The sequence below is a fragment of the Pleurodeles waltl genome, chromosome 4_2 (assembly GCF_031143425.1).
Source record: "Pleurodeles waltl isolate 20211129_DDA chromosome 4_2, aPleWal1.hap1.20221129, whole genome shotgun sequence".
Taxonomy (NCBI): Eukaryota; Metazoa; Chordata; class Amphibia; order Caudata; family Salamandridae; genus Pleurodeles; species Pleurodeles waltl.
The window spans coordinates 607,012,679-607,028,750 of NC_090443.1; the positions used below are offsets into that span (position 1 = coordinate 607,012,679).

The 16,072-nt window shown below is 42.9% G+C and overlaps 1 protein-coding gene across 6 annotated transcripts in view; it reads left to right on the top strand.

Moving 5' to 3' along the window:
* The window catches only part of LOC138293127 (putative ferric-chelate reductase 1), a 264,364-nt gene that overhangs the window by 228,016 nt on the left and 20,276 nt on the right, over positions 1–16,072 (top strand). For all 6 annotated transcript variants that reach the window (XM_069232154.1, XM_069232153.1, XM_069232152.1 and 3 more), the window contains 3 exons: positions 6,337–6,395; positions 11,686–11,823; positions 11,913–11,938. In XM_069232154.1, the coding sequence (XP_069088255.1) occupies positions 6,337–6,395; positions 11,686–11,823; positions 11,913–11,938 (223 nt within the window). The remainder of the gene's footprint in view (positions 1–6,336; positions 6,396–11,685; positions 11,824–11,912; positions 11,939–16,072) is intronic.

A 16,072-nucleotide genomic window follows, 5' to 3' on the forward strand; every position in this document is an offset into this window, starting at 1 on the left:
CACACCAGGCAGCGCCGGCGTAGGGGAAAATGGAGCTTGGGCGTCAAAAAATGGGGCAAGTCAGGCTGAGGCAAAATTATCGCCTCAACCCGATTTGCGCCATTTTTTTTTTGACACCCAGACGCCATTAACATGACTCCTGTCTTAGCAAAGACAGGAGTCATGCCCCCTTGCCCAATGGCCATGCCCAGGGGACTTATGTCCCCTGGGCATGGTCATGGGCATAGTGGCATGTAGGGGGGCACAAATCAGGCCCCCCTATGCCACAAAAAAAAGAAAAAAAAAATACTTACCAGCACTTACCTTAATGTCCCAGGGGTGGGTCCCTCCATCCTTGGGCGTCCTCCTGGGGAGGGCAAGGGTGGCAGGGGATGTCCCTGGGGGCATGGGAGGGCACCTCTGGGCTCCTTCCGAGCCCACAGGTCCCTTAACGCCTGCCCTGAGCAGGCGTTAAAAAATTACGCTAACGCGGCTGGACGTCATTTTTTAAGGCCCGCCCACTCCTGTGCGTCATTTTTGCACGGGAGTGTAAATATGGCGCACAGGCCTCAGAGTCATTTTTTAGAAGGGAACGCCTACCTTGCATATCATTAACACACAGCAGGTTCACCCTTCTAAAAAATGGCTCACATGGCGGAACTTTGACACCCGCAGCGTCGGACGTCAAAGTATAAATATGGGGCAGTGTTTGCGCCGAATGTGCCCAAAACGCATAGGCTTCAATGGAGAAGGGGGTGCCCTGGTTCCAGTCTGCCAGCAGGTAAGTACCCGCATCTTCGGAGGGCAGACCAAGGGGATTTTGTAGGGCACCGGGGGGGACACAAGTCAGCACAGAAAGAACACCCTCAGCAGCACGGGGCGGCCGGGTGCAGTGTGCAAACACGCGTCGGATTTCCAATGTAAATCAATGGGAGACCAAGATATGCTGCAGCCCTTAGAGACCTTCCCTGGCATCAGGGCCCTTGGTACCAGGGGTACCAGTTACAAGGGACTTACCTGGATGCCAGGGTGTGTCAATTGTGTAAACAAAAGTACAGGTTAGGGAAAGAACACTGGTGCTGGGGCCTGGTTAGCAGGCCTCAGCACACTTTCAGCGATGCAGGCAGGCAAGGGGGGGGCTCCTCGGGGTAGCCACCACCTGGGCAAGGGAGAGGGCCTCCTGGGGGTCACTCCTGCACTGGAGTTCCGATCTTTCAGGTCCTGGGGGCTGCGGGTGCAGAGTCTTTTCCAGGCGTCGGGATCTGGGAGTCAGGCAGTCGTGGTCAGGGGGAGCCTTAGGATTCCCTCTTCAGGCGTCGCTGTGGGGGCTCAGGGGGGGGCAACTCTGGCTACTCACAGTCTCGTAGTCACCGGGGAGTCCTCCCTGAAGTGTTTGTTCTCCACAAGTCGAGCCGGGGGCGTCGGGTGCAGAGCAGCAAGTCTCACGCTTCCGGCGGGAAACGCAGTTGTCTTGAAGTTGCTTCTTTGGAAACAAAGTTGCAGTCTTGGGTGAACAGAGCCGCTGTCCTCAGGAGTTTCTTGGTCCTTCTAGAGCAGGGCAGTCCTCTGAGGATTCAGAGGTCGCTGGTCCTGGGGAAAGCGTCGCTGGAGCAGTGTCTTTAGAAGGGAGGGAGGCAGGCCGGTAGGGCTGGGTCCAAAGCAGTTGGTGTCTCCGTCTTCTCTGCAGGGTTTTTCAGCTCACCAGTCCTCTTCTTCTTAGGTTGCAGGAATCTGAGTTCCTAGGTTCAGGGGAGCCCCTAAATACAGAATTTAGGGGTGTGTTTAGGTCAGGGAGGGCAGTAGCCAATGGCTACTAGCCCTGAGGGTGGCTACACCCTCTTTGTGCCTCCTCCCAAGGGGAGGGGGTCACATTCCTATCCCTATTGGGGGGATCCTCCATCTGCAAGATGGAGGATTCCTAAATGTCAGAGTCACTTTAACTCAGGTTGCCTTTGGGGCTGTCCTGACTGGTCAGTGACTCCTCCTTGTTTTTCTAATTTTCTCCTCCGGCCATGGTGCCAAAAGCTGGGCCGTGGCCGGAGGGGGCGGGCAACTCCACTAGCTGGAATGCCCTGTGGTGCTGTAACAAAGGGGGTGAGCCTTTGAGGCTCACCGCCAGGTGTTGCAGTCCTGCAAGGGGGAGGTGATAAGCATCTCCACCCAGTACAGGCTTTGTTACTAGCCACAGAGTGACAAAGGTACTCTCCCCATGTGGCCAGCAACATGTCTCGAGTGTGGCAGGCTGCTAAAACCAGTCAGCCTACACGGGTAGTTGGTTAAGGTTTCAGGGGGCACCTCTAAGGTGCCCTCTGGGGTGTATGTTACAATAAAATGTACACTGGCATCAGTGTGCATTTATTGTGCTGAGAAGTTTGATACCAAACTTCCCAGTTTTCAGTGTAGCCATTATGGTGCTGTGGAGTTCGTGTTTGACAGACTCCCAGACCATATACTCTTATGGCTACCCTGCACTTACAATGTCTAAGGTTTTGCTTAGACACTGTAGGGGCACAGTGCTCATGCACTGGTGCCCTCACCTATGGTATAGTGCACCCTGCCTTAGGGCTGTAAGGCCTGCTAGAGGGGTGACTTATCTATACTGCATAGGCAGTGTGAGGTTGGCATGGCACCCTGAGGGGAGTGCCATGTCGACTTACTCGTTTTGTCCTCACCAGCACACACAAGCTGGCAAGCAGTGTGTCTGTGCTGAGTGAGGGGTCCCCAGGGTGGCATAAGATATGCTGCAGCCCTTAGAGACCTTCCCTGGCATCAGGGCCCTTGGTACCAGGGGTACCAGTTACAAGGGACTTACCTGGATGCCAGGGTGTGCCAATTGTGTAAACAAAAGTACAGGTTAGGAAAAGAACACTGGTGCTGGGGCCTGGTTAGCAGGCCTCAGCACACTTTCAAATCAAAACATAGCATCAGCAAAGGCAAAAAGTCAGGGGGTAACCATGCCAAGGAGGCATTTCCTTACACACGTTTCCCGAATTTATACATTGAACTACATAAATATACTGAGGAGGAAATGAAAGGAATCATTCTTAAAGATGGTGACATACACAAATCCTACACCAACGCATGTAACCTACATGTAATTATTAAGATAAGCTATGATATGAGTATATGCTGTAGTTGGAATTGTTAATACGAATAATGTTCAGTAAAACAGTAAAAAAACTAAATAAGCATGATTATCTCACAAAGAAGCAACAGAACTGGTAAATTAATGCTGAGACAGTATGAACTTTCTCTACATTCAGAAGCAATTCCTATGATTTAATATGTTATTCACATTTTCAAAAGTCATACAAAACACTTTAATGGAACGATTGTTCTGAACATTCTCAAACTTAATATTTAATACTTCTTCCATGGTTGTCTACTCACCCTAGATTGGCACTCCACCCACCACCATTGTATGGACAAATCTCATTCATAGTACACTTAATTATGTCACTTCAAAAGCGGTGACCATCACAGTATTCTCCTTTAAGTGCATACTCCATCACTAACACAAAAAACTGCAAAACAAGAAGCTTCCATATATGTCTTTGATTTTCCTTAATTTAAATAGCAAATACATAAAATAAAGTGTTATTACCATTTTGCTATAATACCCAATGACATTCGTAGTTATCATTTGCAGTGTTACCATCTCATATGCGTCAGTCTCTGGAAAAAAGCCCACATTGTCAGCCACATAAACTGGTCAGGAAGTGACAAAGTATCAGCAGTAAATAATTCCCCAGCAAGAAGCGGTATTCTATTTTCATTGAATTCATCCAATGAAATTAGATTACAGATTGCTTCCCTTCTCAACACAAAGTTCTAGAAAAACAAGTACCTAACACAATCATAGTAGTTAACAATAGTATGGATGAGCAACACCATTTATTTTCCATGCACTGAGGCCTTTGGTAGCAATGACGTTCCCCAGTGGTGGTTCCTCATTACCTTCAATTTGGGAAGTGGGATCTAGGCGGCCAAATCACACAATGGTGGAACCAGCAGGTCAATCCCAATCGATCAATCACAGATACGACATCCTATGTAATGTATGTCCTTGTTCACTTCCCATGCTAATTGGCAAATCTGACTGAGTGCTTACTGAGGCCTGACACTGATATACATCACTCCATATGAAATGTGGAGTAGAGGAAAGTGTAACCCTGCAGATGCATTGAACAGAATGCATCTCACTGAACTCTCACTGAACTTTCCCTGAGCTGATTATATTTGGCCACCTCCTCTCTCCACTAGTGTTCCGCCATTGAGACCCAGGCACTCATGACGAGTATGGCAAGTCTTAAGACTTCCACACTTCCGATGGTGGTCGGACCGACGCTAAAGTGGTGGTCTGACCTCTACGTCACGACCATGGCAAAAGCACCACCGTCATACCACTGGCACTGCCACTTTTAGGCCTGCCGATGGCTTGGCGGTGCCGGCGGTCTTAATCCGCCTGGGCAGCACTGTGGTGGGGATTACGACTCCTGTGTCTGCCAGCTTTTGCATGGCTGTTCCACCACCATGCAAAGGCTAGCGGAGACAGCCCCGTCGTGCTTTTCAATGCCTGATTTGCAGGCAGTGAAAAGTGGAACGGGTGCAAATGTTGCTATACAGCAATGTTCATAAGTCTAGGATTGCTTCTAAAGAATATTACTACCTCCAACTCTCTAAATATTGTGCCAAATCCATTGCTTTATGGGGCACAAAGTGGTGGCCACCAACAGCCACACTGTCACTCCAAGATTAAGGTTATTGTTGTGGGTACTGTTTTAGAAAAATTAAACCCAGAGAACCAAACAGACCAGTGGTGAATGAATGGAGGAAGTGTTTGGAAACAGTGAAGCAGACTCTCCACCACATAGTGGAATCTTGACATGGAGCTCCAGATTCATTAGCGATATAGATATAGAAAGAGGTCAGTGGTTGTAACTTGATTGACACTGCAGAAATGGCGTTACATATGAAGGACTTCTGGATGACAGGGGGATGCCGTGGACAGAGGAGGAGGTGTTCTCTGGCGAGAATTAAGAAGAGGTGAAATGAAACATCATGTCTGACCCTGGTCGTAAATGTTGTGCAGAGTGAATGTGTTTGCACTGATTGAACTGAAGTTGAAAGGAAGTGGTAATTCAACATACTATGTAGCACTTCTTACATGTTGAGAGGCCAAGTATCTTGGAAAGGTGACAACAGTCCTAGAAGCAATGAACCACAACCTAGAACAACATCAAAGTGGGGCCCACCTGGATACCACTAAAACAGGAACACATCAGAGGCCCTACAGGAAGAATGCTAAGCACTATGTTTCAGAAACAAAATGTTGCATAACAAAATTTGAGCTAAACAGATGGGAATGCAGGTAAAATCGACTGTGGGCAGAAACCGCCAAATCTATGTGACTTTGTGGCTAGTTGGCTGACTGATGATGAATGAATGATGGATACTTATAAACTGCAGTTGTCACTTCAAGGAGCATCCTGGAGCTATGCTGCCAATAACTACTACGGTTCCAGAAAACTGATGTACTAAATGAGCGAGTAACACAAAGAATATGATGCATGGATTAGCTAGGTTTTTAATTTCTTTTTAAAATTGGCTTCAACTGCAGAGAATCACATGTTATGAGAAGGAAAGTTCCATGCCTTTGTGTTCGAAACAGCAAAAGACTTTCTGTCTCTGGTTTTTAGATAGAAAGGAGGGTGGAGTAAGAGGTTCTCAGAGGCTGATCTTAGCACCCGTTGGGGGACATAGGCCCTCATTAAGACTTTGGCGGTCTTTTTAAAAGATCAACAAAGCCGCAGACGCCAACATATAACCAGAGCTGGGGGTATGTTTGGCACCTTATTATGACATTTCCGCTGGGCCAGTGGACGGAAACAGCATGGTATAATTAAACATCTAGGCCCATATTTATACTTTTTAAGCGCCGCAAATGTATTTTGTAAGCTTGCGCCACTTTTGCGTCAAAAAGTTACACAAATGCGGCGCTAAACAAGTATAAATATGGGCCCTAATTCATAAATTGCAGATGGTACAGAATGCTGCTGCAAGACTGGTACTCTCTCCTCCTAGTCGGTGTTAATGCTTTTATCTCATTGGTCACTAGGCTTTTTGGCCCTTCTTCTACAGTTACCAGAATGTTGACAAATGTGGCTACCTTCCATGTTGCAAAGTAGCCAATCCACATAATTTTCAGCAAGCCCAATGAATGTTATAACTAATTGGAGTTTTTGGTTTTCAAGGGGAAGATAAGTATGTATATTTTAACTAAGTCTGGAATATGTTGTACCCTTAACATAAACAATATTAGGTCTAATGCATATGTGCTGTTTTATTTATTAACAGGAGGGCCATTTTTAACTGGGGGCATTCTTTAAATGCATTAGTGATAAAGGTTCTTGCAGGTAAGCACCTTCTTGTTTCCTTGAACTGCTTGTTCTTACTCTTAGAAGGTTCAAAGCTCTTTGTGAAAGTTTAAGTATATATGTCTGTCTTTAGACAGTTGGCAAAGTTGTCAAAAGTACTGTGTCGAAAAAAGGTGTGATTCTAAAACGTTTGTGTTTAATCAATTAATTAGAAATGTAGACCTCAAAAACTGCTTGTATACTTCTCTTCCTTTCATCTTCTCTCTTGCAAATACCCTTTTTGCCATTTGTTTTCCCTTTCTCATCTCATTCTCATTATGAATGTACGTTTGGTTTTTATGCTCAGCTTTCATTGGAAAGGTTTCCAAATATTACATAGAAATAGCATCATATTCTAAATATTGTTTCCAAAATGATAGACAATATTTACCTCTCAATATTTATGTGAGGCAATATTCTGTCAATGATATTATGGTACCACCATTGATGGATTCCAGGATGATGTATGTAATGATGCCCTTGGCTACAAGAGCATACACCTTAAGTAGAAAGGTTAGGAGAGCTGAGTTATGATTTGGCCACGGAATTTATGTGCCACAAGAAGCAAGGAATTTCAGGGATGAGTTCGGGTGAAGGGCGTTGCAGAGATGAAGGTTGTTTTGCATTCTGCTATATCCTTGGTCCTGATGTTAGTTCAAGTCACATAATCCTCCAGCTGTAGGACTAGGAGGAATATTTACTAATAGTTTGCTCTGGCTTCACATCACTAAAAGGACACAAATTTATGCAAAATGTTTTAAATTTACTTTCCAGTGCCAAACTTTTTTTTGTGCTGGAAAGAAGACCAAAGTGATACCAGTTGTCTTTAGTGCTGCTTTGCTTTCTTTCATGCGTTGTGTTGCTTTGCAACAAGTGGACATAATATGTGTGGTCGTAGGCATCCCCATGCAAAAACCAATGGCTTTTGATGCAAGGCCCTCTCTACTAACATTTGTACAAAGGGCTTACACCAAAATATAAAGTCAATAGAAGGCATTAAAGTTTAAACGTTTGTCTAGGCATATTTATTGTGCTGGAGGCCCTCCCCCCCCATACAAGACATATGCTACATGTGATGCAGACACCTTTCCACCATGGTGCAGCGATACAACTGAATGCAAACTGTTTATTTTGGATTTACATTTCAGTGCAAAACTTTATTTGTGCTGGAAAGAAGTCAAAAAGTAATACAAATTGACTCTAGTGCTACATTGCTTTCTTTCATGGTTTGTGTTGCTTTTCAACAAGTGGGCATACTATGTGTGGTACATAAGTATTGTCATGCACCCATCATGGGTTTTGATGCAATACTCTCTGTACTAACATTTGATGACAGGGTTTGCACCAAAATATAAACCCTATATATTGGGCATCACATTTCTCTAAACATTTCCGACTTTGTATCCATACTGCACTGGACAGCACACATCTAATATGGGAAAAGTTTAAATGTTTGTCTAGGCATATTTATTGTGCAGGAAGGGTCCCCTAGCAGTACAACAATTATGCTGTATGTGTTGCAGCACCTTTCCATCATAGTTCAAAAGTGTGTACCTTGGCCAGGGAGCCTGATTTTGCACTAGGGAAAGGGATTTCCTTCTTCCTCTGTTCCTTTGTTTCTATCTTTTTTCCCTCTTGTTCCTTCTCTTTCTTTCTTTCTTTCTGTTTTTCTTTGTCGTTCTTTCCTTACTTTGATCTTGCTTTCTTCCTTTCTGTGCTGCTTTTTCCTGCTTTTTTCTTTTTCTTTTTTTCTTTCTTAAATTTTTCTTACCTTTTGTATTTTCATATTTTCTTCTTTTCTGCCTTATTTCCTTCCTTCTTTCTGGCTTTCTTCCCTGCATTATTTCTTCCTTTCTTCCCATTTTTCTGCTTTCTTTCTTTTCTTGTTTTTTTCTTTCTTTCCTTTTCTTTCTTCCTTCCTTTCCATATTTATATCCTCCCGTAATTGATTCTGACTTGCTTCCATTCTTTCTTGCTTTCTTTCCTTTTTTCTTTCTCTACATCTTCCCTGATTTCTTTTCTTTTTGCCTGCTCTGCCTTTCTTTCTTCTTTTTTCTTTCATTCTTTGTTTCTTTCTTTGTTTCTTTCTTTCTTTCTTCATTTCTTTCTTTCTTTCTTTCTTTCCTCATCCTCATCCTCCATTTTTTCTTTCTGTTCATTCTTCCCTTCTTGCATTGTTTCGTTCCTTCTTTCCTGCTTTCATTCATTCTTTCTTTTATTCTTTTTCAACTTTCCTTCCTCCTTTCTTTCTTTTCTATTTTTCCTTTCATCTTTCTTTCTATTCTTTCCTTTCTTTTATCTTTCTTTCTGGTTTCCATCTTTTCTTTTTTCTTTCTTTCCATCTTTCTATTTGATTTTCTTCCCTGCTTTCTTTTTTTTCCTTCTGTCTTACTTTCTTTCCTTCTTTCTCAAGGGCAAGTGGCTGGCAGCCATTGGCTTTTTTATGTCTGTGTTATCCAAAACCTTTTGATTCCACTAAAATTATTTGTATAGCAAAGTTAGTTTTAGGGGGTTTATGCCACACTTCATCCACTTTTCTGTGATTGTTTTATTCACATTTTTCTCCAACCCACTAAAGCATGCATCAGGTGTCAATATGTTAGCCCACTTTAACCACTGGCTGACTTCACAATGAGTTACAACATTATGGGTGTCCTTATGACCCTGGCGGTCCTGCCCCGCTGTGTCGGCGGAGGCGGCCAGACCGCCGAGAACGTGGTGGTGCAGGACTGCTAAATTAGGACAAGGGTAGTGTACTGGCTGCATTGCGACCAGTTCACCACCTGTACAGCTAAGTGGGTAGGACCGCCTGGCTGAAGGTTGTCCACCTTCAACCCAGCGGTCCACCTGACACCACCTGTTGTATTTTGAGTATCCTTATCGCCAGGGATTCTGTGGCAGCAGCGGTAAGGATACTGGCGACAGGAATACTCATTCCTGTCACCACTACAGGACCCCCCAACCCCCCATGTCATCACCCTGACCCCATCAGAAGCCCCCTCACCCCCCAAGCAGTGATGCCCTCATCCCTCACAGTACCCCCACCACCCCATCTACGCACCCCATCCACGCATGCACACACCACACATACATACATACACGCACACATCCACGCTCATTCATTCACACACATGGCCACAACACTCCCCCTAGCCCCTGCATACACGCAGTCACACAGGCACACAAACACTTGCACACACACAAACACCCACAACACCCCCCACCCCCTCCATTCACACACACACACCCCCATTCATGCACACAACACTCAACACCCCCCACCCCTGTCGGTCGATCACCTTACCTGGAGGTCGTCCGGGAGGGAATGGGGTCCATGGAGCCTACTCCGCCGCTAGCGCCCCGCCAACACAACACTGCCACGCCGTCTACAATGTAGTAATATGGCAGGCGGTGTTGTGGTGACATGCCGGTGGCGACGCAACAGGCTCCACTAGACCGCCGACTGTTGGTGGCTTCCCCACCAAATAGTGGCGGAGAGCAGCCAGCAGCCATAATATGGCAGTCTGAAGACCGTCAACACTGGTGGTCAAGTGGTGGGTGTGACTTCGGCAGTCTGCAAAAAAAATGCTGAAGTCGTAATGAGGGCTTATGTCCTTTGGCAATGAGCACATCCACACAAACTGTAGCTCCCTTCAGTGCCAGTGATGACTATAGTAATGTGTGCTTTTTTGAGATCATAAAACATTTTTTGCACTTGGTCAATTTTTTTTGTAGATTGACAAACACCCGGCAGCTTCCCCAACAATAAAGTTTCACAAAACCAGGACAAAACAAGTAAAAAAATTTCAAAAGGCTAGCAGACAATGACTGACCTATTGGCTTTTCCTTTTGTTTTATTTCCCAGGCTGGAGTAGGATAAAACAGTCTACCATTAAGGTGCTATATTATGTATACAATAAGTGAACAAAATGTTTTGCAAATAGGTTTTCTTGTTACTCGGCCCTACCCCAGCATAGTTTTAATGCACACTAAGGACCATATTTACCAACATTTTGAGTCTCGGTTGCACCACTTTTGTGGCAAAGCCATAATGCAAAATGCTACTAGTGATTTACAAAGCCACGCAAGGCTTTGTAATGAACTGTAACGCAACTCAGCAACTTGCACTGCATTGATTTACAATTTGTTCTGGGAGACATTCCGTGGGTTTAGCATGGGCATTCCTATGCATCCGTCCTTGAATTTCATGCAATCCCAGATAGTCAAAAGTTTGTAAACCTGAGATTATGTGAAATCAATATACTTTCCAGAGAATGGTGTAACGAGAATAAACTATTTATTTCTCCGTTCTACATGTGCTGCATTCTGCATTCTGAAAGAGGAAAAAGCCACACAGGATTGTTTTTGCAGGAAGGTATTCCTTCCTCGACAAAATCAATTCTACTCATAATGCAGGCATTCCTGCACTGTGTTGTAAAGGTGCCTGATTGGTACTAGGCTGCCTGAATTGGCCGAGTGCTATAAGGGAGAAGAAGTGCACCATTTCATAGTATATATGGCAAATGTCTGCTCTCTCCATTTCACGCAACGCAGCATAGCAAGTTGCACTTCTGCACTATGTTGCATGAAAGATTAGTAAATCTGGCCCTACACATTTAGGCCCATATTTATACTTTATTAGTGCCGCATTTGCCTCGTTTTTTGATGCAAAATCAGCACAAACTTACAAAATTCAATTGTATTTTTTGTAAGTGAGCGCTGATTTTGTGTAAAAAAACGACGCAAATGCTGCGCAAAAAAAGTATAAATATGGGCCTTATTTTGCCTAAATATTATTTTCATCTCCCACTGCATCTTTGTATTGCAATTATGAACTCATGTGGTGGAGCTTTTCTGTCTGATTTGCTGATTGTTTGCTCAAAATATATCACCCTGTAATCATTAATGTATTCTTTCCTTACTAAATCACCACGTCATTCCCTTTCTTCAGCATATTTTCATTATATTGTAGCTATTTAATTATCTTAACTCTGTTATTTCACCCCTTTGGTTTATACACAGCGCAATCCTGTTTTTTTACTTGTTTTTCACTGCCAGCCTAATTTTCTATTGTTTTTGTCAGGGCTGGAGTGCAATGGATAAGCCTATTCCTGTTGCCAATGAATGTTCATATTCAAATTGCAGTATTTGCTTTGTTGAGTTGTACCAACATACTTTTTAAGTAAGGCATGTCACCAGAAGCCTAAAAGTATAATATTGGGAAAACAACTAATATGTGGATCACCTTGTCTGTGACATGGTTTCATTACTGTACTTGTTCTTCCTTCAGTGGCTGCTATATTTCTAGGACTACAGCTGATGGATACGTCTTCGACAAGATGGATGGACAAAGTCATGGGAGCATTTCTAGGATGGGAAGCTCTGATATTTATTGTTCTTGAAATCAATGCCCATGTAAAAACTGAAGGTGAGCCTTAAATACATCAACCATTTGCTTTGCTACATAAACAGACAATAATATTTATTCTTAATACCGATAATATATTTATTTTGCAGATCCCTCAGAAGAGCCAGCCAAAGGGGTATGTGTATTATTTGCACGTTTTAGTGTTATTTATACCGTTAGTTTTTTCTACATTTCTGATGCAGGTTAATTTGGTATCGTATTATTTATTGATATTTTTAAACATTTTTTCATAATCAAAAGTACATTCTTTAAAAATAATTGAAACAAAGTAATAAAACAGGTAAAAGTGACAATAAATATAATTTGAAAAACCATGCGCAGTAATCCATCAATCAATTATAATCACAGGAGGATCTTTCTTATACGGCTTTTAGTATTTTACCCCTGATTATCCGTGCCCAATGAAGGAATTTGGAGACAGCCACAACCACAATCGAGGTGGTATCACTTTTGCATATTCTGTATGCCTCTCCCCTCGTCAATAGACAGAGGGATCTGCACATAGGGACAATCCATTTGGACCTTGGTTTCGCATACAAGGGACAGAAAAACAGCTTGTGTTCACTAGTTTCATGTATAGTTGTGCAGTCAGATTCCTTGCGCGAATTCCTCCAAACTACAGTAAAGGCTGCTACAGTTAAACATCTATACCTGAATTGCAAGTATAGGGTTCGCATCCATGCCAGTCATGTCAAATCCCCAAATTCCTCAGCCTTGGAGCAAGGCTTATGGAGGAAAAACAAATTTGTTAAACTCCCTCTCAAGGAAGTGTGATCTCTGAGGCTGGTAGCTTTCTCTTTCAGTGTCTTTTTCACTGCAGCTGCATCACCTCTCCAAATGGTCTGAGGCTTGGTTCAAAGCATCCCTAAACCCAAATCAAGACAGCAGTTTTTAAGCACCCTTAACCAACCAATTCTCCCCACCCCATTGTCCAAGATGGCATTCCTAATGCCCTCCATAAAGTGGCAGAGTTCATCACTGCTCCAAACTCGAATCCAGTACAAGAGATTTAACATTTGCTCTGTAGCTATCTCATGGATTCCTAATTATAACTAGTTTATAATAAAACACAACCTTAGGCTACAGGAGGCAGTGGTGCATATATAACCAGGTTGAGGTAAAGGTGCAGCATAAAGGGTGGGCATGAGGTAGCAGCAGCCGGGGAAGGCAGGCGTATAATGGGTTAACACCGAGCAGATGACATAGAGGGGGAGGAGGTTCTTGTGGCAACGTTACAATGAGAAGTAAAGAGATTTAGGCACTTTGTACTAATAAATTCAAAGGGCCAGAATGTAGGATTGGGGCTGTGTGAGTCCCAAAGGACGCAGGTCCTTGAACAAATAAAGAAAAACTTTGCAAGACTAGAATCAATAGAGAAGCCAAATGTAGTTAGCCCGCTTCAAGTCAGCATCAACAAGGCAACCAGATAAAGACAATCGTGAGAGGTCATAAGGGAATTAGCCATAAACAGTTTAGTAATGAACAAGCATATATTTACTAGTTCGTAAGTCAAAGGAAAGGGATCAGCAAGAGGACCCACATGTAGTCTGCCTCAGAGAAAATAAATAAATCAGCAGTCAGTCTTACGTGAAGACCACTCACTTCAAAAGCAAGGAAAGTATTAGCTATAAACTCAGATAACAGTCTGACATTGGGACTACTCAGAATGGAAACAAGTAAAAGTGTTTAAGTATACATCAAATAAACAGTCTATCATAGAGTCTACCTTTGTAGGAGTGAGCAAAAAGGCTGCTATACCTCTCAGAAGCATATTTTGTAGTTCCTCAACTAATTTTGTGATTACTTCATGGATTGCAAAAACCGAAATGCTGGAGGGTCTATCTTAAGTTAAACCTGACTGATCTGTGCCAACCTACCAAAGGGTGTGCACAGGTTAATTTAGGGTGTGTTTGTGACTAACCCCGACTAGGATTGTGGTTGCAGCTTGATCAGAGCTCACACACCAGTCTACCAGTAAGCCAATTGCTAACACTACCTATCTATCTGTCTATCTGTCTATCTATCTGTCTATCTGTCTATCTATCTGTCTATCTGTCTATCTATCTGTCTATCTATCTGTCTATCTGTCTATCTGTCTATCTGTCTATCTATCTATCTCTATCTATATATCTATCGATCTTCACAACCATATTTGCCTATCTATCTACCAAGCTTATCTGTCTGTCTATCTACCTATCTACTTGTGGGTTTGTTACCAACTTGTCTATCTATTTACCTGTCTCTCTGTCTATGTATCTACCTGTAGCAAAATCTCTATCAATCATCCGGTTAATCTATGTCTATTTATTTAAGCAATCTTTTTTCTATCCATCTTAGCAACTCTATTTATCTATATGTTTATTTATCTTTACAACCCTATCTATCTGTCTATCAACCTATCTACCCATCTATCTACTAGTCTAGTATGTCTGTCTTTCTAGCCACCGGTATACCTACCTGTCTGTCTAGCTATCTGCCTGTCTGTCACTCTAGCTACCCTCTATCTACCTTTATAGCAACTTGTCTGTCTATCTACCCATCTATCTATCTATCTATCTATCTAGAATTATCACATTGCTTGTCATTTCAAAGGCATCTTCTGTATTTCAGAATTCATCATGAAAAACTGACCTTTATTTATTAAAACTCTGATTCTCTCCTATATCCCTCAGTTTTTTCGTTCAAATGGCCCTCTTCTTTCCTGTCGTCCTCTGCATTCTTCCTCTGAGCAGAAAGTTCCCAAAGTCACATGCATATTCGCCTTAACTTCTATGATTGTATTTTTGAAAATTGCCCACAACACATATCAAAGATAACCTCCTTCTTTAAAAGTAATACTTTTGCAACATAGCAATACCTCACCTCAGCTTCAATGAGTAACCCCACCAACCATCTGCAGGAACTCACATGTCCCCCTCCTGTTCTACTAATGAGCAACACATAGATCCTATACCTTAGTGTACCACGTAGAAAAGTATAAACGCATCAAATGGGTTGCTGAGGGCACAAACACTATTCCCAATAACTAATAATAACAAATAAAACTGGGTACCAGAGCAGTGTGCTGTCTGGCATGAAACACTGCAGCTCCTCTTCAGGTTTAGTAACCAGTATATAAATGTAATTACAATTGATGCAGATGAAGCCCATTTAGTGGAGAACCCCAGGTTTTGAAAACTAAACAGAAGGGTAGGCAAGAGAACCACTGTCCCTTCTAATCCCTGGACAATTAAATCCTTCTTTTTACTCATCTAGTACAGGTAGAGTCTCACCCTGGACTCTCGTATGGTGCTCCATTTTTAGTCCAAGCCAAGGGTTCTGCTAGGTCCCTGTGTGTCACTGTCATATTCGCCAGAGGTACAAGAAGAGTTTTTGTTTCCTCTGTGAGTGAGAAGCCCAGCAGGAGTGCTGATTTATTCGTCTTTGTGAAGAGGTGCATTTTGTCCTGCATTTCAAAATTAGATACCTAATGTTTATCTCTATTGATATTTTATATGGTCATGTGGCAGCTTGTTTATGATAGGGTGGAATTGAGGGTGCCTCATGAGGATGGCACGTTCTATATCCTAATATTGTTCACATTTAAAGTTCTGAAAGGAGATTCTCCCTATTCCTTGCAGCCCGTTATACTATTTCATTCACTTTGTAGCTGTTGAATTTGGCAGGGTTATCTTTAGGTCTCCTCGAACTAAACCATTGGTCATTGACCCGCTCAATAAGGTCTCTCTAGATGGATCTCAGGCTGTCTCTTTTGTAATTTTTATGGAGAAGAATAATCTAAACTCCCTCTTCTAAGCCTCTAACCCAAATGAAATCTGCCCTGGAGCAATTTTCTAAATTTGTTCACCAGAGAGTGAAACAATTTCTGCTTGCAGTGCTGTTTGACCTCAGCCTGTTACACAGTGATTTCTACTTGTTCTAGTCCCTTGACTCTTGTTTCCATGTGGTGCACCCTCATACCAACAGAGCTCACAATAGCTTGAAGAACAGTTTTTTGGAGCCCATGTCATGGTTGAGGTCAGAAGGGTCCTTACCAGGGTCGTCCTCTCTTAGTTTCACCTTATATAGCTGTAGGCTAGTTAACAAGTCCTCTTTGGTCATGGCCACGTTCTGTTTAGTCACCTTCTGCATTGTTGAATATATTTGTGTCATCAGAGATTCAGACTCTATCAGAGGATGGCTGGTGAATGAGAGAATATTTGTGATGCTCTTCTGTGTGTTTTTCTTCAGCAGCATGAACTCTTTGCAG